The 26,706-nt window shown below is 38.1% G+C and overlaps 1 protein-coding gene across 1 annotated transcript in view; it reads right to left on the minus strand.

The window, feature by feature from the left end:
* The window catches only part of CLCN7 (chloride voltage-gated channel 7), a 373,281-nt gene that overhangs the window by 129,178 nt on the left and 217,397 nt on the right, over positions 1 to 26,706 (minus strand). The window contains exons 15-16 of the mRNA XM_053694644.1: positions 24,295 to 24,433; positions 16,887 to 16,980 (exon numbers count right to left, since the gene is read on the minus strand). Coding sequence (XP_053550619.1) covers positions 16,887 to 16,980; positions 24,295 to 24,433 — 233 coding nt within the window. The remainder of the gene's footprint in view (positions 1 to 16,886; positions 16,981 to 24,294; positions 24,434 to 26,706) is intronic.

A 26,706-nucleotide genomic window follows, 5' to 3' on the forward strand; every position in this document is an offset into this window, starting at 1 on the left:
CTCTTCACACCAGAATAAGTAGGTCCTCCACCCTTTGTTGTAGATACGCCGAGTAACTGGTTTACGAGCATGAATAAGAGTATCAATGAAACTCTCAGAGAAACCTCTCTTTGCTAAGACTAAGTGTTCAATCTCCACGCAGTCAGCCTCAGAGAATCTAGATTTTGATGAAAAAATGGACCTTGTAACAGCAGGACCCGATTTAATACCGGCTGAATTATACAAGTGCCTAAAGGATGAGATAGCGCCCGCCCTAGTTAACCTCTTTAATCAATATTATATCGAAAATAAAATGAACTCAAAGTATTTCACTGCTTCTACAATCACGTTAATCCTTAAAAAAAAACAAAGACCCTGAAAGTATAACATCTTTTAGACCTATTTCACTTCTTAACAACGATTATAAAATGTTCATGTCTATACTCGCAGATAGACTTAAAAAGCATCTTGGTTCTTTAATCCATGAAGATCAGGTTGGGTTTATGAAGGGTAGAAATATCACTAAGATAATTAGAGTAATATCTACCATGTAGAGTACTTACTACAATGGAATACTATTGGAATAAAGGGAGTGAGAATAGGAGATCAAGTAGACCCGATTTAGCAATATTATCGGTTGATGCTGAGAAGGCATTCAATCTAATTAGCTGGGATCATCTCTCTATGGCATTAGAACGATTCGGGTACCAGGGCAACTTCCTGAATTTAATATAATTGTTTTATCAGAAACCTGTCTCCAATTTGAAAATAAACAAATGTCTTACTGAAAATTTGACGCTAGAAAGAGGGACAGGACAGGGATGCCTGCTATCTCCTCTGTTGTTCAACTTATCATTAGAACCTTTTGCAATCCTTCTACGTCAGGAGATGGCAGGCATCACTGTCGGTCAATATAAAGCTGTACTGACACTCTTTGCAGATGACCTATTGTTCTTAAGTAACACATAATCCTTTGTTAAGCCATTTTTAGAGCTTGCGGATTTATTCGGATCATGCTCGGGCTATAAAATCAACCCAGACAAATCAGAGATGCTATAGATTAAACTACCGAGGTTAAAGGATTATAAGTGCCCTTTCAAAATTGTAGACAGAATCAATTACCTTAGCATCAAAATATGTAGAGATCCATCTAGATGGTACAATTTAAACTTCTCTCCCTTGCTTGCTAAGTTAGATGAGGATCTTAAAAGATGGTCAAAACTACCAATCTCTCTATCGGCTAGAACAGCATTGATAAAACTATTCTCTTCCCCCAATTATTATACCTTCTACAACACCTGCCATTTATTATTTATACTAAAGACATTCTAAAGTTTAACCAAGTGACAGCTATGTTTATATGGCAACAAAAAAAAATTCTGATCACTGCTACAAAGTTAAGTCTTCACAAATCTGCCGGAGGCCTGGCTCTATCAAATTTAAAATTTTACAATTTATCGGCCTTAGTGAAAGTGGCTTTGGATTAGATCACTGAAAAAGAATATGTGACCAATATAAAACTTGAATCTAACATTGTGGCACCATACTCATTAAAAGCTATTATCCACTGTACCAATACCAAAATTCCAGATTATCTACTAAAAATGCACATCTTTAAAGGCCCAATATTGGTATTGCAGAAATATATGCGAGAGATTGGAATTAATCATAGATTATCTAAATTCTTACCAATAAAAGGTAATCCAGAATTTCCCTCTGGCAATACCTCATTAGTATTTGAAGAATGGAGGGATAACGGTATTTGGAATTTAATCCAGGTTAAGGAAGAAGGTATAGATTATATGAAAACATTTGAAACAATTAAACGAGAATTTGACTTGCATAAGCATAGCTTCTCTTTGCCTACCTACAACTAAGGCATTTTTTCCATTAAATTGCTAAGAATACTGATTCAAATTGGAACCTAGACACTGCAGTTAATCTTTATAATCAGGGGATGTATTCTATATCCTTTTATAATACTCTGATTAATAATGCAGATAAAATACAGCTAAATAGGTTATATACAAAATGGATAAAGGACTTCCCTGCCATAACTATGGATGAGATCAAGAAAAGTTTCAAATGAGCTAATAGATCTACTTTTAGAGTGGCCTGGAGAGAATCACAACATAAGATAATAAACAGGTTATACATAACACCAGAACAAATAGGTAAATGGCCAGTAAATAATACATCACAATGTACTAGATGCAACAATGCACTGGCCGACCTAATACACTGTAATATTGGTATAAAATAAATTTTTGGCTAAATAGGGCCCTAGATAGGGATTTCTGTATCGAAATGTAAACTATTTTCTTTCTATGTGCAACAGAAAGACATAGAAATGATAAATTAATAAATACAGTAATACTCTTAGGAAGAAATCTTATTTTAGCAAACTTGAAAACAAAACAGGCCCCCCCTTTTCCCAGATTCTTAAAGGAAATTAGAGATCTAATAATTATGGAACAACATCTCATAACATAGATAAAATACTTAAATCGTTATCTAAGTAAATCGTCAGGACCGATAAAGACATATCCAACAGAGTTACAGCTACAATTAATAGCACCACTCAGAAAACTGAACACATTTCGCCTTTGGGTTCAAACCGGAGTTCTCCCAATATTACAGACAGAACAGTAAAATAAAGGAGGTACATATAAGGAGGAGAGGTAAACAAACATAAATGCATATCTATTTGTTGCTTTTCTTTCCCTTTTTTTTCCGTTGTTTTGTATGCATCCATAAAGATTATGGATGCTATACTTTTTAAGAGGTAGGTAGGACCTATATGATTAAAGACGTAAATATGGGACTAGAGAAAGGGAACCACCTAAGAAACGTGACCATTTCTAATGACCATTAAACATTTTTGGACAGTGGTATTCACAATAAATGAATGATGTTAGAAACCAACCTTGTTATGTATTTTTGCATAAGTTAACTTTTGTTATAAAAAGCTAATACTGGGTTTGAATAATGGATAAACATGTGTTAGGAGCTATAGGAACAGTATCATACCCTGCTAGAAGTTATCATTGCATTGAAAAAAACAGAATTTATGCTTACCTGATAAATTACTTTCTCCAACGGTGTGTCCGGTCCACGGTGTCATCCATTATTTGTGGGATATTCTCCTCCCCCACAGGGAAAGGCAAGGAGAGCACACAGCAAGAGCTGTCCATATAGTCCCTCCCAGGCTCCGCCCCCCCAGTCATTCGACCGACGGTTAGGAGAAAAAAAGGAGAAACTATAGTGTGCCGTGGTGACTGTAGTGTATAGAGAAAGAAATTCTTCAAACCTGATTAAAAAACCAGGGCGGGCCGTGGACCGGACACACCGTTGGAGAAAGTAATTTATCAGGTAAGCATAAATTCTGTTTTCTCCAACATTGGTGTGTCCGGTCCACGGTGTCATCCATTATTTGTGGGAACCAATACCAAAGCTTTAGGACACGGATGAAGGGAGGGAGCAAATCAGGTTACCTAAACAGAAGGCACCACGGCTTGCAAAACCTTTCTCCCAAAAATAGCCTCCGAAGAAGCAAAAGTATCAAATTTGTAGAATTTGGACAAAGTGTGCAGAGAAGACCAGGTCGCTGCCTTACATATCTGATCAACAGAAGCCTCGTTCTTGAAGGCCCATGTGGAAGCCACAGCCCTAGTAGAGTGAGCTGTGATTCGTTCAGGAGGCTGCCGTCCGGCAGTCTCGTAAGCCAATCGTATGATGCTTTTCAGCCAAAAGGAAAGAGAGGTAGCAGTAGCTTTTTTGACCTCTCCTCTTGCCAGAATAAACTACAAACAGAGAAGACGTTTGTCTGAAATCCTTTGTTGCTTCTAAATAGAACTTTAAAGCACGGACTACATCTAAATTGTGTAACAAGCGTTCCTTCTTTGAAACTGGATTCGGACACAAAGAAGGCACAACTATTTCCTGGTTAATATTCTTGTTGGAAACAACCTTTGGAAGGAAACCAGGTTTAGTACGCAAAACAACCTTATCTGAATAGAACACCAGATAGGGCGGATTACACTGCAGAGCAGATAATTCAGAAACTCTTCTAGCAGAAGAATAGCAACCAAAAACAGAACTTTCCAAGATAACAACTTGATATCTATGGAATGTAAGGGTTCAAACGGAACCCCTTGAAGAACTGAAAGAACCAAATTTAGACTCCAGGGAGGAGTCAAGGGTCTGTAAACAGGCTTGATCCTGACCAAAGCCTGAACAAAAGCTTGAACATCTGGCACAGCTGCCAGTCGTTTGTGTAACAAGACAGATAAAGCAGAAATCTGTCCTTTTAGAGAACTCGCTGATAATCCCTTATCCAAACCTTCTTGGAGAAAGGAAAGGATCCTAGGAATTTTAATCTTACTCCATGAGAATCCCTTGGATTCACACCAACAGATATATCTTTTCCATATTTTATGGCAATCTTTCTAGTCACAGGTTTTCTGGCTTGTACCAGAGTATCTATCACAGAATCCGAAAACCCACGCTTAGACAAAATCAAGCGTTCAATTTCCAAGCAGTCAGCTGGAGAGAAACTAGATTTGGATGTTCGAATGGACCTTGTACTAGAAGATCCTGTCTCAAAGGTAGCTTCCATGGTGGAGCCGATGACATATTCACCAGGTCTGCATACCAAGTCCTGCGTGGCCACGCAGGAGCTATCAAAATCACAGAGGCCTTCTCCTGTTTGATCCTGGCTACCAGCCTGGGAATGAGAAGGAACGGTGGAAACGCATAAGCTAGGTTGAAAGTCCAAGGCGCCACTAATGCATCCACTAGAGTCGCCTTGGGATCCCTGGATCTGGACCCGTAGCAAGGAACCTTGAAGTTCTGATGAGACGCCATCAGATCCATGTCTGGAATGCCCCATAATTGGGTCAACTGGGCAAACACCTCCGGGTGGAGTTCCCACTCCCCCGGATGAAAGGTCTGACGACTCAGATAATCCGCCTCCCAGTTTTCCACTCCTGGGATGTGGATCGCAGACAGGTGGTAGGAGTGATCCTCCGCCTATTTGATGATCTTGGTCACCTCTCTCATCGCCAGGGAACTCCTTGTTCCCCCCTGATGGTTGAAGTAAGCAACAGTCGTCATGTTGTCTGATTGGAATCTTATGAATCTGGCCTTTGCTAGTTGAGTCCAAGCCCGGAGAGCATTGAATATCGCTCTCAGTTCCAGGATGTTTATCGGGAGAAGAGACTCTTCCCGAGACCATAGACCCTGAGCTTTCAGGGAATCCCAGACCGCGCCCCAGCCTAATAGACTGGCGTCGGTCGTGACAATGACCCACTCTGGTCTGAGGAAGCTCATTCCCTGGGACAGGTGATCCTGAGTCAGCCACCAACGGAGTGAGTCTCTGGTCTTCTGATCTACTTGAATCACTGGAGACAAGTCTGTATAGTCCCCATTCCACTGTTTGAGCATGCACAGTTGTAATGGTCTTAGATGAATTCGCGCAAAAGGAACTATGTCCATTGCTGCAACCATCAACCCTACTACTTCTATGCACTGAGCTATGGAAGGCCGTAGAACAGAGTGAAGAACTTGACAAGCGTTTAGAAGCTTTGACTCTCTGACATCTGTCAGGAAAATCTTCATTTCTAAAGAATCTATTATTGTTCCCAAGAAAGGGACTCTTGTTGACGGAGACGGGGAACTTTTTTCTATGTTCACCTACCACCTGTGAGATCTGAGAAAGGCTAGAACAATGTCTGTGTGAGCCTTTGTCTTTGAAAGAGACGACACTTGAATTAGGATGTCGTCCAAGTAAGGTGCCACTGCAATGTCTCTGGGTCTTAGAACCGCTAGAAGGGACCCGAGCACCTTTGTGAAAATCCTTGGAGCAGTGGCTAGTCCGAATGGGAGAGCCACAATAGGTAATGTTTGTCCAGAAAGGCGAACCTTAGGAACTGATGATGATCTTTGTGGATAGGAATATGCAGATACGCATCCTTTAGATCCACGGTAGTCATAAATTGACCCTCCTGGATTGTAGGTAAAATCGTTCGAATAGTTTCCATTTTGAACGATGGCACTCTGAGAAATTTGTTTAGAATTTTTAAATCCAGAATTGGTCTGAAAGTTCCCTCTTTTTTTGGGAACTACAAACAGATTTGATTAAAACCCCTGACCTTGTTCCACAGTTGGAACTGGGAGTATCACTCCCATCTTTAACAGGTCTTCTACACAATGTAAGAATGCCTGTCTCTTTACTTGGTTTGAAGATAAGTGAGACATGTGGAACCTTCCCCTTGGGGGTAGTTCCTTGAATTCTAGAAGATAACCCTGAGAGACTATTTCTAGTGCCCAGGGATCCTGAACATCTCTTGCCCAAGCCTGAGCAAAGAGAGAGATTCTGCCCCCTACTAGATCCGGTTCTGGATCGGGGGCTACCTCTTCATGCTGTCTTGGTAGCAGCAGCAGGTTTCTTGGCCAGTTTACCCTTGTTCCAGCCTTGCATTGATTTCCAAGCTGGTTTAGTCTGGGAAGCGTTACCCTCTTGTCTAGAGGCTGCCGAGTTGGAAGCCGGTCCATTCCTGAAATTGCGAAAGGAACGAGAATTGGACTTATTCTTAGCCTTGAAAGGTTTATCTTGTGGGAGGGCATGGCCCTTTCCCCCAGTGATGACTGAAATAATCTCTTTCAATTCTGGCCCAAAAGGGGTCTTACCTTTGAAAGGGGTATTAAGCAATTTTGTCTTGGAAGATACATCCGCCGACCAAGACTTTAGCCAGAGCGCTCTGCGCGCCACAATTGTAAACCCTGAATTTTTTGCCGCTAACCTTGCTAACTGCAAAGCGGCGTCTAAAATAAAGGAATTAGCTAATTTAAGTGCGTAAATTCTGTCCATGACTTCCTCATACGGAGTCTCCCTACTGAGCGACTTTTCCAGTTCCTCGAACCAGAACCACGCCTCTGTAGTGACAGGAATAATGCACGAAATAGGTTGAAGGAGGTAACCTTGCTGTACAAAAATCTTTTTAAGCAAACCCTCCAATTTTTTATCCATAGGATCTTTGAAAGCACAATTGTCCTCAATAGGAATGGTCGTGCGCTTGGCTAGAGTAGAAAACTCCCCCTCGACCTTAGGGACTGTTTGCCATGTGTCCTTCCTGGGGTCGACCATAGGGAACAATTTCTTAAATATAGGAGGAGGGACAAAAGGTATGCCTGGCTTCTCCCACTCCTTATTCACTATGTCCGCCACCCGTTTAGGTATCGGAAAAGCATCAGGGTGCACCGGGACCTCAAGGAACTGTCCATCTTGCACAATTTTTCTGGGTTGACCAGATTGTCACAATCATCCAGAGTAGATAGCACCTCCTTAAGTAATGCGCGGAGATGCTCTAATTTAAATTTAAATGTCACAACATCAGGTTCTGCCTGCTGAGAAATTCTTCCTGTATCAGAAATTTCCCCATCTGACAAACCCTCCCTCACTGCCACTTCAGATTGGTGTGAGGGTATGACAGAAAAATTATCATCAGCGCCCTCCTGCTCTACAGTGTTTAAAACAGAGCAATCGTGCTTTCTCTGAAATGCTGGCATTTTGGATAAAATATTAGCTATGGAGTTATCCATTACTGCCGTAAATTACTGCATAGTAACATGCATTGGCGCGCTAGAAGTACTAGGGGTCGCCTGCGCGGGCATAACTGGTATAGACACAGAAGGAGATGATGTAGAACTATGTCTACTTCCTTCATCTGAGGAATCATCCTGGGCAACTTTACAATTTGTGACAGTTCTGTCCTTACTTTGTTTGGACGCAATGGCACAATTATCACACTATATTTGAAGGGGGAACCACATTGGCTACCATACATACAGAACATGATCTATCTGAAGGTACAGACATGTTAAACAGGCTTAAACTGGTTAATAAAGCACAAAAACCGTTTTAAAACAAAACCGTTACTGTCTCTTTAAATGTTAAACAGGGCACACTTTATTACTGAATATGTGAAAAACTATGAAGGAATTATCCAATCTTTACCAAATTTTCACCACAGTGTCTTAATACATTCAAAGTATTGCACCCCAATTTTCAAGCTGTTAACCCTTAAAATGTGGAAACCGGAGCCGTTTTTCATTTTAACCCCCTTACAGTCCCAGCCACAGCCTTTGCTGCAACTTCACCAATCCCAGGGGGGTATATGATACCAAATGAAGCCTTCTAGGAACGTTTTTAGTGGATTCCAGACCCTCATACATGCAGCTGCATGTACTGAACTCAAAATTAACTGCACAGTAATGGCGCGAAAATGAGGCTCTGCCTACTACAGAGAAAGGCCCTTCCTGACTGGGAAGGTGTCTTAACAAGTGCCTGGTGCTAAAAACGTTCCCCAATGTTATAAAAGTGTGAAATACAACTTCAAACTGCATATAATACTTAAATAAAGCAATCGATTTAGCCCCTAAAAGTGTCTACCAGTTTATAGCCCATAATAAGCCCTTTATTCTGTTTGAGACTAAGAAAATGGCTTACCGATCCCCATGAGGGGAAATGACAGCCTTCCAGCATTACACAGTCTTGTTAGAAATATGGCTAGTCATACCTTGAGCAGAAAAGTCTGCAAACTGTTCCCCCCAACTGAAGTTATCTCATCTCAACAGTCCTATGTGGAAACAGCAAACGATTTTAGTAACTGCTGCTAAAATCATAATCCTCTCACAAACAGAAATCTTCATCTCTTTCTGTTTCAGAGTAAATAGTACATACCAGCACTATTTTAAAATAACAAACTCTTGATAGAAGAATAAAAAACTACAACTAAACACCACAAACTCCTCACCATCCCCGAGGAGATGCTACTTGTTCAGAGCGGCAAGGAGAATGACTGGGGGGGCGGAGCCTGGGAGGGACTATATGGACAGCTCTTGCTGTGTGCTCTCCTTGCCTTTCCCTGTGGGGGAGGAGAATATCCCACAAATAATGGATGACACCGTGGACCGGACACACCAATGTTGGAGAAATTATATATGATTTTTAAATGTTTTTCTTTTCTTTGTGTTAACCCTAAATGTAACAGAAAAATCCAACAATGTAGATACAGGAAGGCAGAGATATATTTTCTTTTCTCCTGAATTGAATGTATTTTGTTTATGCCTTGTATTTCATTAATTTTCTTGAATGAAACCTAGCTTAACTTTTGGCCTGTGTACACATTGTTGGTTTGAAAATAAAGAGTTAAAAAAAAGAGAAAAGAATGAAAGGGTTCAGTAAGAGGGTAAACTAAACTTCTGTCCATTCCCCTTAAGAAGAAGGATAGTGTGGGTATAATCCTTGATGACCCAAGATTAGATGATTAACATCATTAGCATACAAAACAGAAAATTAAGCTTCCAATTTACAAGTATCAAGTTATCTGTTCATCAAGGACAGAAATCAAAAAGAATGCAGCTGGAATGAAAAGGGGTCCTTTAAAATATCTAAAGAGAATGTTGCCATATTTTTTTCAATCAGCCTAGAGACAGGGTTGATATCATAAGAGATTTGGTTTCCACCTGTGATTGAAGGAATATTATCTATGTGAATTTGCCAAACTGAATACGTTAAGTTGGATATTTGGCAAATATTTCCATCTGGCTCTGATCTATTAATACAGATACATAATTCTAGACTCGATTTAAGAATATTTAATAGACATTTTCATTTCATTTGATGAGTAACATTTAGCTGTCAATGTTAAGAGTGCATGTGAAATAGTTGCCTGGAATCTAAAAACACATTTAAGTTTTTTAACGTAATTATATATGTGACGAATTAAACCTTTTCAACGTCACAATAGAGAGGTGTGGGCCTGAAGGGGTTAATATCATGCAGCTCTGGTTCCCTTAACCTTGTAACTCTACCAAAGGACCTTAAAAGGGACACCACATTAACCCCCAAATCCTGTCCACACCGCTCTAATTAATTTCTGCCACCACCAAAACTTCTAAATAAGATGGGGTGTTTTGGAACCCCAATAACTCACACAATTATTTAGGTAATGTGCCTTTAACCTTGTCTCAACAGAGTCTGAATTCAGATATTAGAGCCCAAAGACAGAAAGAGATTTCAATGTATTTAATAACAAAAGTATCAATAAAATTTACAATTCTTTAAAAAAATAATTGGGACATAAAAAACATAATTTATGTAAGAACTTACCTGATAAATTCATTTCTTTCATATTAGCAAGAGTCCATGAGCTAGTGACGTATGGGATATACATTCCTACCAGGAGGGGCAAAGTTTCCCAAACCTTAAAATGCCTATAAATACACCCCTCACCACACCCACAATTCAGTTTAACGAATAGCCAAGAAGTGGGGTGATAAAAAAGGAGCGAAAGCATAAAAAAAATAAGGAATTGGAATAATTGTGCTTTATACAAAAAATCATAACCACCACAAAAAAGGGTCGGCCTCATGGACTCTTGCTAATATGAAAGAAATTAATTTATCAGGTAAGTTCTTACATAAATTATGTTTTCTTTCATGTAATTAGCAAGAGTCCATGAGCTAGTGACGTATGGGATAATAAATACCCAAGATGTGGAACTTCCACGCAAGAGTCACTAGAGAGGGAGGGATAAAATAAAGACAGCCAATTCCGCTGAAAAATTAATCCACTACCCAAATCAAAAAAGTTTCAATTTTTATAATGAAAAAAACTGAAAATATAAGCAGAAGAATCAAACTGAAACAGCTGCCTGAAGTACCATTCTACCAAAACTGCTTCTAAAGAAGAGAAAACGTCAAAATGGTAGAACATAGTAAAAGTATGCAAAGACCAAGTCATTGCTTTGCAAATCTGATCAACAGAAGCTTCATTCTTAAAAAGCCCAGGAAGTAGAAACTTACCTAGCAGAATGAGCCATAATCCTCCGAGGCGGGAATCCACCCGACTCCAAATAAGCATGATGAATCAAAAGTTTAAGCAAGATGCCAAATAAATGGCAGAAGCCTTTTGACCTTCTTAACACCAGAAAAGATAACAAATAGACTAGAAGACTATCTGAAATCTGAATAGCTTCAACATAAGATTTCAAAACTCTTACCATATCCAAATAATGTAAGAATCTTACCAAAGAAGTCTTAGTAAAAGACAATAATTCCTCCCTAATGTTGATAGAAATCAAAACTTTAGGTAAAAATTGAAATGAGGATAGCAAAAACCACCTTATCCTGATGAAAAAATCAGAAAAAGGAGACTCACAAGAAATAACAGATAATTAAAAATTGTTCTAGCTGAAGAGATGTCTAAAAAGAACAATACTTTCCATGAAAGTAAATAGTGTCTAGAGAAAACATATGCTCAAATAGAAGAGCCTGTAAAGCCTTTAGAACCAAATTAAAACTCCAAGGAGGAGAAATTGGCTTAATGACAGGTTTGATAAGAACCAAAGCCTGAACAAAATAATGAATAACAGGAAGGAACACTACCTTACCCTGATGAAAAATCAGAAAAGGAGATCCACAAGAAAGAGCAGAAAACTCAGAAACTCTTCTAGCAGAAGAGATAACCAAAAGGAACAATACTTTCCAAGAAAGTAATTTTAATGTCCAGAGAACGCAAAGGTTCAAACGGAGGAGCCTGTAAAGCACCTCAGTAACAAATTGATACTCCAAGGAGGAGATATTGACTTAATGACAGGCTTGATACAAAACAAAGCCTGTACAAAACAATAAATATCAGAATGAATAGCAATCTTTCTGTGAAAAAGAACAGAAAGAGTAGAAATTTGTCCTTTCAAATAATTTGCAGACAAAACCAACCTGAAAAATTGTAAAATTCTAGGAATTCTAAAAGAATGCCAAAAGAATTTATGAGAAGAACACCAAGAAATGAAAGTCTTCCAAACTCGATAATAAATCTTTCTAGAGACAGATTTACAAACCTGTAACATAGTATTAATCACTGAGTCAGAGAAACCTCTATGACTAAGAATCAAACGTTCAATCTCCATATCTTCAAATTAAATGATTTGAGATCCTGATGGAAAAATGGGCCTTGAGATAAAAGGTCTGGTCTTAACGGAAATGTCCAAGGTTGGCAACTGGCCATCCGAATGAGATCCACATACCAAAACCTGTGAGGCCATGCTGGAACCACCAGCAGTACAAACGAACGCTCCATTAGAATTTTTGAAGAACTAGAGGCGGAAGATATAGACAGAATGATAATTCCAAGGAAGTGTCAATGCATACGCTACTTCCGCCTGAGGATCCCCGGACCTGAAATAGGCCCCTGGGAAATTCCTTGTTAAGACGAGAGGCCAACAGATCTATTTCTGGAAGCCCTCACATCTGAAAAATTGAAAAACATATCTGGGTAAAGACCATTCTCCCGGATGTAAAGCTTGATTAACAGAGATAATCCGCTTCCCAAACGTCTATACCTGGGAAAAGGACCCCAGAATTTAGATAGGAGCTGTATTTAGCCCAAGCAAATATCCGAGATACTTTGTCACCGTCTAAAGACTAATAGTCACACCCTGATGATTGACATACACCACAGATGTGATAATGTCTGAAAAAAACAATAAACGTCTCTTCTTCAAAAGAAACCAACTGAAGAACTCTGGGAATGCACGGAGTTCCAAAATATCAAATGGTAATCTCGCCTCCTGAGATTTCCAAACCCCTTGTGCTGACAGAGAACCTCAGACAGCCTCCCAACCTAAAAGACTCGCATCTATAGAGATCATGGTCCAGGTTGAAAGAATCAAAGAGACCTGTAGAACTAAATGATGGTGATCTTAACCACCGAATCAAAGATAGATAAACATAGAATTCGAAGATTTAAAAAGTGAAATCCTAGAATCCCTGCACCATTATGCAGCATAAAAAACTGGAAAGGTTTTCTATGAAAATGAGCAAAGGAAAATGACTCCAATGCTGCAGCCATAAGACCTAAATTTCCATGCATATATAGCAACTGAAGGAAATAGTAGAGACTGAAGGTACCGACAGACGGAACCCAATAAGAAAAAAATCACTTATCTGTTAGAGACAAAGACAGTGACACAATCTATCTGGAAACCTAAAAAAGGTCACCCTTGTGTGAGGAATCAAGAGCTTTTGATAAAAAGATCCTCTAACCATGTCTTGAAAAAACAAAATTGAATCATATGAGATTCCGTAGTCTCAGAAAATAAAAATAATCTGAATGAAAACAGAAATGAAGATATGCATCTATTGTAACTAATGAAAACAAATAATGCTATCACTGACCAAAAAAAGTCAGAATAGACCATATAAATACCAATCTAAAAGATGGTACATTTATATAATAAAAAGATTTTCTATCTTTGGAACAATGAATAGTGAATAAAACCCCAAAACCCAGATCCTAAAAATGGAACTGGAATAAATACCCCAGAAGATTCCAGATCTGAGCAGCGCTTGATCCTCAACAGGTGATCAACCGCACTTCAACATTACCCAAAATATATGGGACTGATACACATTAAGGAAAGTGTTAGCCTTACTGGAATAGCTGGAATATAATAGAGAGAAAAAGACTTCTCACAGACTGTTTTACTTCAAATTTTATTTTGTACCCAAAATCTAAGAATTTTGGACCGAATAGAACCAAAAAAACCTCTAAATAAAAGCATGTTACTTGGGTAAGAATTTAGAATTTTGTTCTTTAGTAAGAACAACCAAACTAAAATAAGCTTAAAGTTTTAGTCTAAGAACTAAATCTTGAAGCCCAGAGTAACAGTTAAGAATTTAATCCAATATGAATCAAATAATTGATTATCTTGGAAAAAAATAAAGATTTTTTAGAAATCACAAAATTTCTTCTAGCTAAAAACAGCTAAAGACATAGATTAAACCTCATTTGTGAAAATATTCAATAAAAATGAAGAAACAAATAAAATTATTAGCATGTTAATCCAGTTAAGGGACCAGAACACACCGGACTTGCATAAACAAAAATGCAAGACAACAAGACAAATGCAACAGCACCCAGTCTGAACCTCAAATGAGCAGTAGACTTTGTCCCTTAACAATGCTAAATAATACATAATCTGATACTTGATCTTTAAAGTAAACAGAAAAAATGGAGCAAAAGCAACATCATCCAAATAAATTACAGGTCCAAGAAAAGTACCTGAAAATAAAAATTTTTCCTTAAATAGGATACAACCATTTAAAAAGAAAATAAATACTATTTTGCTATAGAAACAATAGCATAATTTAGCAGGAGTAGAGATAGCCCCATTAAATTGGAGAACCCTCAAAATTGAATTTAACTGCCGGCAAAGAATATAATTTAAAACCTTTGAAGAAAATTGTCAGCCTATTCCATTCCCTAGTATGAAGGAATGGAAAAAAACCTCTGAAGACACAGAAGATAAAATAAGCAGAAATAAAATGTTAGCTAGTTTTGAAAAAGAACTAGTTACCTCAATATCCAAAATAATCAACACCTTTTCAACAAAAAACAAATGTACTCTAATAAAAAATAAAAAAGTAGATTTGTTAGTGTCAATATCTGATGAAGAAAAGTTCTGAAAGAGAAAAAAACATCATCAGAGAAGGATAATTCAGTATGTTGTTGGTCATTTGAAACTTCATCAAAAAGAAGTTTGAAAAAGACCTAAAAATTTTTAATATAAGGCGCAAAGTCAGACAAAGCCTTAACCTAGAATCAGAAAAATATTCTTATAAATTTTCTAAGTATATCTTGTACATAAGATGTAAAAAGAAAAGCAATACATAAAGCATAAATACTAATGGATTCTGCATGTAAAAGTTTATCATGATAACTTATTACAAACCATAGCTAAAGATAAAGATTCATAACATTTAAAATAAAGTTTCTTAGCTTTGGTAGGACTTCTTAGTCAACAGGAATCCCTCAGTATGTTCTGATCCAGGAATAATTTATGGAAAATCTTGCAATATGTAATAGAAAAAAACAACATATAAAGCAAAATTATCAAATTACTTAAATGACAGTTTCAGGAATGGGGAAAAATGCAAAACAAACAAGCCTCTAGAAACCAGAAGGAACAAAAAAAATGAGACTTAAATAATGTGAAAAAAAGTGGCGCCAAGTATGACGCCCGCATTTTTTGGCGCAAAAAAACGTCTGTAACACACATGCGTCAAAAATTACGCAACCACGTGTAAACTTCCGGCGTCAACTATGGCGCCGGAAATGACGAAATTTTGCGCCAAAAAAGTTTGCGCCAAGAATGACGCAATAAATTGAAGCATTTTATGCCCCCGCGAGCCTAACAGCCCGCAAGGAAAAAAGTCAATTAGAAAATTTCTTTAAGGTAAGAAAAAATATTTTATTCATATGCATTTTCCCAAATAATGAAACTGACAGTCTGAAAGAAGGAATACTGATTATCCTGAATCATGGCAAATAACAGAGAACCTATGAAATAGATCCCGTAGAAGGAGACCATTGAATTCAAATAGGCAATACTCTCTTCACATCCCTCTGACATTCACTGCACTCTGAGAGGAAAACCGGGCTCCAACCTGCTGCGGAGCGCATATCAACGTAGAATCTAGCACAAACTTACTTCACCACCTCCACGGGAGGCAAAGTTTGTAAAACTGAATTGTGGGTGTGGTGAGGGGTGTATTTATAGGCATTTTAAGGTTTGGTAAACTTTGCCCCTCCTGGTAGGAATGTATATCCCATACGTCACTAGCTCATGGACTCTTGCTAATTACATGAAAGAAATAATACACACACAATATCCAACTTATTACCACATTCCTTTAGATATGTGGAGAATTGCCGTTCATGATGTTAGTTGCTTGGGTCCCAGGGCAATTCTAACCCAGCCTTTCTGTTACATCAAGTTTAAAACTCAAATTATCTTTGTCTTGTCAAAGTCCCCGCCCTAGTCATAATTTACGACGAGTTAGTCAATGCACAGCGAGCTGTGGCTCACAGTATCAGTCTCCAAGAGGACGGGGAAGGAGGGGGTCTTGAAACTTCCTACAACCCTACACACACACACGTTAAACAAAGAACATGCAGTTCACATTAACCCTTTCCAGGCTGAGACCACAATACCACCTCTCTGCTGGGTAGCCAATCCAGGTATCAACTACTCCACATGATTGTATCATGACAGTGTATAAGAAGATGGTAACCAACCATCGTGATAAATAAACAAAAACGTCAGTATGACAAAACAGACTTGTCTTAAATGTAAAATAGATACACCAAAATATTTTTTTATATACAGATAATATTCTTTACATATAAGACAGTAACATACAAAGTATTACTGGAAATAAACCCCATGCTAAAGGGACATTAAACACTTTGAGATTATAATATAAAATTATATATATATATATATATATATATATATATATATATATATATATATATATATATACATATACATCTCTGCTATATATTTTCTTTAATTAATTAATCCCCTTTTCCTGTAATTCCATTCTGAAAATGTGAGCATTTCAGTTTCCGTTAGAAATGGAAGTGCAGAACACTGTTATATTCCACACAGTCATTGGCTGCACACTCTGGTGACCTATTTATAACTGTCCCTAATTGGCCACAGCAGATAAAGTAACCTAAATTAGAACATGGCAGCTCCCGTTGTTTTAAAGATACTAAAACTTTACACTTATTTTGTCACTATTTAAACAACTAATGAAATATTAAAAAATACATCTACATGTTATTCACATACATCTTTACTTTGAATGTATCATTCTAACTAGCATCTATTTAGTGTTTAATGTCCCTTTTAAAAACTTTTTTTAATATAATAATTCAATGACCATACACAGAAATTTTAATATAAACAAAATATTGTGTTATAGGATGTGAATATTCATTCAATGATGCAACATATGATGTTGATAATCTCAGAAACTACACAAGCACTTACCAGGAGGATCATGAAAAAGGCTGCGCACACTTCTCTCTGGAGTGGTAAAAAATGCTGATGCCATAGCATTGTATTCTCCATCTGCACAAAAAAGCTTAAGACAGAGAATAATTACAGCTCACATGATGTTCCTGTTCAATTTTAATTCCATGTAACAAGTTGGCAACAGTGAAACATTTTTGGTCCAGAATTCCCTTAGCAAATCTGTTTTTAAGTTATTTTAAATGCCTTTAAATTCATTCAAATGTGAGGAAATTTCAGTCTCGCCCCTCTCAAAGAAAAATCAGAACAAACGCTGCTTTTCCCAATACGTTACATGCAAGCGCAACTATAACAATAGCTGCACCACATTACCCAGGAGCTCTCTATTAAAACATTTTTAGGAGGGAGTGCAAAGTTAGTTTCCATTCAGGAATATCATTGCTTTTTTGCTTTTGAGAAAGAACTTAAAGCGATTGTCAAGTTTAAAGATTTTCGGGCTACTGTATAACATAATTTATGTAAGAACTTACCTGATAAATTCATTTCTTTCATATTAACAAGAGTCCATGAGCTAGTGACGTATGGGATATACATTCCTACCAGGAGGGGCAAAGTTTCCCAAACCTTAAAATGCCTATAAATACACCCCTCACCACACCCACAAATCAGTTTAACGAATAGCCAAGAAGTGGGGTGATAAGAAAAAAAGTGCGAAGCATATAAAATAAGGAATTGGAATAATTGTGCTTTATACAAAAAAATCATAACCACCACAAAAAAGGGTGGGCCTCATGGACTCTTGTTAATATGAAAGAAATGAATTTATCAGGTAAGTTCTTACATAAATTATGTTTTCTTTCATGTAATTAACAAGAGTCCATGAGCTAGTGACGTATGGGATAATGACTACCCAAGATGTGGATCTTTCCACACAAGAGTCACTAGAGAGGGAGGGATAAAATAAAGACAGCCAATTCCTGCTGAAAATAATCCACACCCAAAATAAAGTTTAACAAAAAACATAAGCAGAAGATTCAAACTGAAACCGCTGCCTGAAGAACTTTTCTACCAAAAACTGCTTCAGAAGAAGAAAATACATCAAAATGGTAGAATTTAGTAAAAGTATGCAAAGAGGACCAAGTTGCTGCTTTGCAGATCTGGTCAACCGAAGCTTCATTCCTAAACGCCCAGGAAGTAGAAACTGACCTAGTAGAATGAGCTGTAATTCTTTGAGGCGGAATTTTACCCGACTCAACATAGGCAAGATGAATTAAAGATTTCAACCAAGATGCCAAAGAAATGGCAGAAGCTTTCTGGCCTTTCCTAGAACCGGAAAAGATAACAAATAGACTAGAAGTCTTACGGAAAGATTTCGTAGCTTCAACATAATATTTCAAAGCTCTAACAACATCCAAAGAATGCAATGATTTCTCCTTAGAATTCTTAGGATTAGGACATAATGAAGGAACCACAATTTCTCTACTAATGTTGTTGGAATTCACAACTTTAGGTAAAAATTCAAAAGAAGTTCGCAACACCGCCTTATCCTGATGAAAAATCAGAAAAGAAGACTCACACGAAAGAGCAGATAATTCAGAAACTCTTCTAGCAGAAGAGATGGCCAAAAGGAACAAAACTTTCCAAGAAAGTAATTTAATGTCCAATGAATGCATAGGTTCAAACGGAGGAGCTTGAAGAGCTCCCAAAACCAAATTCAAACTCCATGGAGGAGAAATTGACTTAATGACAGGTTTTATACGAACCAAAGCTTGTACAAAACAATGAATATCAGGAAGAATAGCAATCTTTCTGTGAAAAAGAACAGAAAGAGCGGAGATTTGTCCTTTCAAAGAACTCGTGGACAAACCCTTATCTAAACCATCCTGAAGAAACTGTAAAATTCTCGGTATTCTAAAAGAATGCCAAGAAAAATGATGAGAAAGACACCAAGAAATATAAGTCTTCCAGACTCTATAATATATCTCTCGAGATACAGATTTACGAGCCTGTAACATAGTATTAATCACGGAGTCAGAGAAACCTCTATGACCAAGAATCAAGCGTTCAATCTCCATACCTTTAAATTTAAGGATTTCAGATCCGGATGGAAAAAAGGACCTTGAGACAGAAGGTCTGGTCTTAACGGAAGAGTCCATGGTTGGCAAGATGCCATCCGGACAAGATCCGCATACCAAAACCTGTGAGGCCATGCCGGAGCTATTAGCAGAACAAACGAGCATTCCCTCAGAATCTTGGAGATTACTCTTGGAAGAAGAACTAGAGGCGGAAAGATATAGGCAGGATGATACTTCCAAGGAAGTGATAATGCATCCACTGCCTCCGCCTGAGGATCCCGGGATCTGGACAGATACCTGGGAAGTTTCTTGTTTAGATGAGAGGCCATCAGATCTATCTCTGGGAGCCCCCACATTTGAACAATCTGAAGAAATACCTCTGGGTGAAGGGACCATTCGCCCGGATGCAACGTTTGGCGACTGAGATAATCCGCTTCCCAATTGTCTACACCTGGGATATGAACCGCAGAGATTAGACAGGAGCTGGATTCCGCCCAAACCAAAATTCGAGATACTTCTTTCATAGCCAGAGGACTGTGAGTCCCTCCTTGATGATTGATGTATGCCACAGTTGTGACATTGTCTGTCTGAAAACAAATGAACGATTCTCTCTTCAGAAGAGGCCAAAACTGAAGAGCTCTGAAAACTGCACGGAGTTCCAAGATATTGATCGGTAATCTCACCTCCTGAGATTCCCAAACTCCTTGTGCCGTCAGAGATCCCCACACAGCTCCCCAACCTGTGAGACTTGCATCTGTTGAAATTACAGTCCAGGTCGGAAGAACAAAAGAAGCCCCCTGAATTAAACGATGGTGATCTGTCCACCACGTTAGAGAGTGTCGAACAATCGGTTTTAAAGATATTAATTGATATATCTTCGTGTAATCCCTGCACCATTGGTTCAGCATACAGAGCTGAAGAGGTCGCATGTGAAAACGAGCAAAGGGGATCGCGTCCGATGCAGCAGTCATAAGACCTAGAATTTCCATGCATAAGGCTACCGAAGGGAATGATTGAGACTGAAGGTTTCGACAGGCTGTAATCAATTTTAGACGTCTCTTGTCTGTTAAAGACAAAGTCATGGACACTGAATCTATCTGGAAACCCAGAAAGGTTACCCTTGTTTGAGGAATCAAAGAACTTTTTGGTAAATTGATCCTCCAACCATGATCTTGAAGAAACAACACAAGTCGATTCGTATGAGACTCTGCTAAATGTAAAGACGGAGCAAGTACCAAGATATCGTCCAAATAAGGAAATACCACAATACCCTGTTCTCTGATTACAGACAGAAGGGCACCGAGAATCTTTGTGAAAATTCTTGGAGCTGTAGCAAGGCCAAACGGTAGAGCCACAAATTGGTAATGCTTGTCTAGAAAAGAGAATCTCAGGAACTGATAATGATCTGGATGAATCGGAATATGCAGATATGCATCCTGTAAATCTATTGTGGACATATAATTCCCTTGCTGAACAAAAGGCAATATAGTCCTTACAGTTACCATCTTGAACGTTGGTATCCTTACATAACGATTCAATAATTTTAGATCCAGAACTGGTCTGAAGGAATTCTCCTTCTTTGGTACAATGAAGAGATTTGAATAAAACCCCATCCCCTGTTCCGGAACTGGAACTGGCATAATTACTCCAGCCAACTCTAGATCTGAAACACAATTCAGAAATGCTTGAGCTTTCACTGGATTTACTGGGACATGGGAAAGAAAAAATCTCTTTGCAGGAGGTCTCATCTTGAAACCAATTCTGTACCCTTCTGAAACAATGTTCTGAATCCAAAGATTGTGAACAGAATTGATCCAAATTTCTTTGAAAAAACGTAACCTGCCCCCTACCAGCTGAACTGGAATGAGGGCCGTACCTTCATGTGAACATAGAAGCAGGCTTTGCCTTTCTAGCAGGCTTGGATTTATTCCAGACTGGAGATGGTTTCCAAACTGAAACTGCTCCTGAGGACGAAGGATCAGGCTTTTGTTCTTTGTTGAAACGAAAGGAACGAAAACGATTGTTAGCCCTGTTTTTACCTTTAGACTTTTTATCCTGTGGTAAAAAAGTTCCTTTCCCACCAGTAACAGTTGAAATAATAGAATCCAACTGAGAACCAAATAATTTGTTTCCCTGGAAAGAAATGGAAAGTAGAGTTGATTTAGAAGCCATATCAGCATTCCAAGTCTTAAGCCATAAAGCTCTTCTGGCTAAGATAGCCAGAGACATAAATCTAACATCAACTCTAATAATATCAAAAATGGCATCACAGATGAAATTATTAGCATGCTGGAGAAGAATAATAATATCATGAGAATCACGATTTGTTACTTGTTGCGCTAGAGTTTCCAACCAAAAAGTTGAAGCTGCAGCAACATCAGCCAATGATATAGCAGGTCTAAGAAGATTACCTGAACATAGATAAGCTTTTCTTAGAAAAGATTCAATTTTTCTATCTAAAGGATCCTTAAACGAGGTACCATCTGATGTAGGAATGGTAGTACGTTTAGCAAGGGTAGAAATAGCCCCATCAACTTTAGGGATTTTGTCCCAAAATTCTAACCTGTCAGGCGGAACAGGATATAATTGCTTAAAACGTTTAGAAGGAGTAAATGAATTACCCAATTTATCCCATTCCTTAGCAATTACTGCAGAAATAGCATTAGGAACAGGAAAGACTTCTGGAATAACCGCAGGAGCTTTAAAAACCTTATCCAAACGTATAGAATTAGTATCAAGAGGACTAGAATCCTCTATTTCTAAAGCAATTAGTACTTCTTTAAGTAAAGAGCGAATAAATTCCATCTTAAATAAATATGAAGATTTATCAGCATCAATCTCTGAGACAGAATCCTCTGAACCAGAAGAGTCCAAAGAATCAGAATGATGGTGTTCATTTAAAAATTCATCTGTAGAGAGAGAAGATTTAAAAGACTTTTTACGTTTACTAGAAGGAGAAATAACAGACAAAGCCTTCTTTATGGATTCAGAAACAAAATCTCTTATGTTATCAGGAACATTCTGCACCTTAGATGTTGAGGGAACTGCAACAGGCAATGGTACATCACTAAAGGAAATATTATCTGCATTAACAAGTTTGTCATGACATTTAATACAAACAACAGCTGGAGGAATAGCTACCAAAAGTTTACAGCAGATACACTTAGCTTTGGTAGATCCAGCAGGCAGAGGTTTTCCTGTAGTATCTTCTGGCTCAGATGCAACGTGAGACATCTTGCAATATGTAAGAGAAAAAACAACATATAAAGCAAAATAGATCAAATTCCTTATAAGACAGTTTCAGGAATGGGAAAAAAATGCCAAACATCAAGCTTCTAGCAACCAGAAGCAAATGAAAAATGAGACTGAAATAATGTGGAGACAAAAGCGACGCCCATATTTTTGGCGCCAAATAAGACGCCCACATTATTTGGCGCCTAAATGCTTTTGGCGCCAAAAATGACGCCACATCCGGAACGCCGACATTTTTGGCGCAAAATAACGTCAAAAAATGACGCAACTTCCGGCGACACGTATGACGCCGGAAACGAAAAGAATTTTTGCGCCAAAAAAGTCCGCGCCAAGAATGACGCAATAAAATGAAGCATTTTCAGCCCCCGCGAACCTAACAGCCCACAGGGAAAAAAGTCAAATTTTTGAGGTAAGAAAAAATATGATAATTAAAGCATAATCCCAAATATGAAACTGACTGTCTGGAAATAAGGAAAGTTGAACATTCTGAGTCAAGGCAAATAAATGTTTGAATACATATATTTAGAACTTTATAAATAAAGTGCCCAACCATAGCTTAGAGTGTCACAGAAAATAAGACTTACTTACCCCAGGACACTCATCTACATGTTTGTAGAAAGCCAAACCAGTACTGAAACGAGAATCAGTAGAGGAAATGGTAAATATAAGAGTATATCGTCGATCTGAAAAGGGAGGTAAGAGATGAATCTCTACGACCGATAACAGAGAACCTTATGAAATAGACCCCGTAGAAGGAGATCACTGCATTCAATAGGCAATACTCTCCTCACATCCCTCTGACATTCACTGCACGCTGAGAGGAAAACCGGGCTCCAACTTGCTGCGGAGCGCATATCAACGTAGAATCTAGCACAAACTTACTTCACCACCTCCCTTGGAGGCAAAGTTTGTAAAAACTGATTTGTTGGTGTGGTGAGGGGTGTATTTATAGGCATTTTAAGGTTTGGGAAACTTTGCCCCTCCTGGTAGGAATGTATATCCCATACGTCACTAGCTCATGGACTCTTGTTAATTACATGAAAGAAAAAATAACTATTAAAAACAGGGGCATTCTTTAGTTAATTTGATTTATTTTTTATTTTTTTTAAGACGCTGCATTTCTAAATTTTTTACCATTTAGAGATGGTAAACATCACAACATTCCTACACCCGCATCTCCTACATCCTTTAGCTGAGCAATGACTAATTCAGCTTCATCCAATCGCTGTGTACCCCACGAGCTGGACGCCAAGTGGGGCACGCAACAATTAGATGAAGCCGGATTCATCATCCCTCAGTTAAAGTAAGTAGGAGATGCGGGCGGAGAAACTGTGCAATGTTTACCATTTCTAAATGGCAAATATTTTAGAAATGCAGCGTCTTAAAAAAAAATTAATTAAATTGCCCCCGTTTTTTATAGTCATTTTATACAGTAGTCACAAAATCTTTAAACTTGACAATCACTTTAAGTTCTTACTCAAAATTAAAAAACAATGATATTCCTGAATGGAAACTTTAACGTTGCACTCCCTCCTAAAAATGTTTTAATAGAGAGCACCTGGGTAATGTGATGCAGCTATTGTTATCGTTGCGCTTGCATGCAATGTATTGGGAAAAGCAGCGTTTGTTCTGATATTTCTTTGAGAGAGATGAGACTGAAATTGCCTCACATTTGAATGAATTTAAAGGGACAGTCAAGTCAAAATTAAATTAAATGTTCATGATTCAGATAGGGCATGCAATTATTAACAACTTTCCAAATTACTTTTAAACAATTAAAATGCCCCTGTTTTTTATAGTAATTTTATACAGCAGCCAGAAAATCTTTGAAATTGATAATCACTTTAACATTGAGGATTAACATTAGGTTTTACTGCATTTTAATCTCCCTTTTTTTTTTTATTAAAAACATATAGGACAAAAAGAAAATGTGCTAAACAAATAGTTCAAGTTAGCTCCACAGCAGCAATGCACTACTGGGAACTATATATCTGGTGAGCCAAAAACAAAGGGCATGTGTGTAGCCAACAATCACCACCTACCTCCTAGTAGTTCATTGCTGCTCTTGAGCTCCTGAAACACTAAATATTTTAAATTACCTGCAAAGGAAACTCTACAGACCCCTCACGCAATGGCTGGCAGTCGGTAGAGTAGTAAATCATTATAAAAGCCACAGCTGCAGTAACCGCTGCCACCAGCATCGCTTCTATTACTTGTAGACAGCGTCGATGAACATATCTGATAAGATAAAAATAAAAGATTAAAAATGTGAACAAAATAAAAGTTATAAAAACATAATTTATGTAAGAACTTACCTGATAAATTCATTTCTTTCATATTAGCAAGAGTCCATGAGCTAGTGACGTATGGGATATACATTCCTACCAGGAGGGGCAAAGTTTCCCAAACCTCAAAATGCCTATAAATAAACCCCTCACCACACCCACAAATCAGTTTAACGATTAGCCAAGAAGTGGGGTGATAAGAAAAAAGTGCGAAAGCATATAAAATAAGGAATTGGAATAATTGTGCTTTATACAAAAAAAATCATAACCACCACAAAAAGGGTGGGCCTCATGGACTCTTGCTAATATGAAAGAAATGAATTTATCAGGTAAGTTCTTACATAAATTATGTTTTCTTTCATGTAATTAGCAAGAGTCCATGAGCTAGTGACGTATGGGATAATGACTACCCAAGATGTGGATCTTTCCACGCAAGAGTCACTAAAGAGGGAGGGATAAAAAAAAAAGACAGCCAATTCCTGCTGAAAATAATCCACACCCAAAATAAAGTTTAATGAAAACATAAGCAGAAGATTCAAACTGAAACCGCTGCCTGAAGTACTTTTCTACCAAAAACTGCTTCAGAAGAAGAAAACACATCAAAATGGTAGAATTTAGTAAAAGTATGCAAAGAGGACCAAGTTGCTGCTTTGCAAAGCTGATCAACCGAAGCTTCATTCCTAAACGCCCAGGAAGTAGAAACTGACCTAGTAGAATGAGCTGTAATCCTTTGAGGCGGAGTTTTACCCGACTCGACATAGGCATGATGAATTAAAGATTTCAACCAAGCTGCCAAAGAAATGGCAGAAGCTTTCTGGCCTTTTCTAGAACCGGAAAAGATAACAAATAGACTAGAAGTCTTTCGGAAAGACTTAGTAGCTTCAACATAATATTTCAAAGCTCTAACAACATCCAAAGAATGCAACGATTTCTCCTTAGAATTCTTAGGATTAGGACATAATGAAGGAACCACAATTTCTCTACTAATGTTGTTGGCATTCATAACCTTAGGTAAAAATTGAAAAGAAGTTCGCAACACCGCCTTATCCTGATGAAAAATCAGAAAAAGGAGACTCACAAGAAAGAGCAGATAATTCAGAGACTCTTCTGGCAGAAGAGATCGCCAAAAGGAACAAAACTTTCCAAGAAAGTAATTTAATGTCCAATGAATGCATGGGTTCAAAAGGAGGAGCTTGAAGAGCCCCCAGAACCAAATTCAAACTCCAAGGAGGAGAAATTGACTTAATAACAGGTTTTATACGAACCAAAGCTTGTACAAAACAATGAATATCAGGAAGATTAGCAATCTTTCTGTGAAAAAGAACAGAAAGAGCAGAGATTTGTCCTTTCAAGGAACTTGCGGACAAACCTTTATCTAAACCATCCTGAAGAAACTGTAAAATTCTCGGTATTCTAAAAGAATGCCAATAAAAATGATGAGAAAGACACCAAGAAATATAAGTCTTCCAGACTCTATAATATATCTCTCTAGATACAGATTTACGAGCCTGTAACATAGTATTAATCACAGAGTCAGAGAAACCTCTTTGACCAAGAATCAAGCGTTCAATCTCCATACCTTTAAATTTAAGGATTTGAGATCCTGATGGAAAAAAGGACCTTGCGACAGAAGGTCTGGTCTTAACGGAAGAGTCCACGGTTGGCAAGAGGCCATCCGGACAAGATCCGCATACCAAAACCTGTGAGGCCATGCCGGAGCTACCAGCAGAACAAACAAGCATTCCTTCAGAATCTTGGAGATTACTCTTGGAAGAAGAACTAGAGGCGGAAAGATATAGGCAGGATGATACATCCAAGGAAGTGATAATGCATCCACTGCCTCCGCCTGAGGATCCCGGGATCTGGACAGATACCTGGGAAGTTTCTTGTTTAGATGAGACGCCATCAGATCTATTTCTGGAAGTTCCCACATTTGAACAATCTGAAGAAATATCTCTGGGTGAAGAGACCATTCGCCCGGATGCAACGTTTGGCGACTGAGATAATCCGCTTCCCAATTGTCTATACCTGGGATATGAACCGCAGAGATTAGACAGGAGCTGGATTCCGCCCAAACCAGAATTCGAGATACTTCTTTCATAGCCAGAGGACTGTGAGTCCCTCCTTGATGATTGATGTATGCCACAGTTGTGACATTGTCTGTCTGAAAACAAATGAACGATTCTCTCTTCAGAAGAGGCCAAGACTGAAGAGCTCTGAAAATTG

This window comes from Bombina bombina, chromosome 11 (genome assembly GCF_027579735.1).
Source record: "Bombina bombina isolate aBomBom1 chromosome 11, aBomBom1.pri, whole genome shotgun sequence".
In the NCBI taxonomy this organism is placed as follows: domain Eukaryota; kingdom Metazoa; phylum Chordata; class Amphibia; order Anura; family Bombinatoridae; genus Bombina; species Bombina bombina.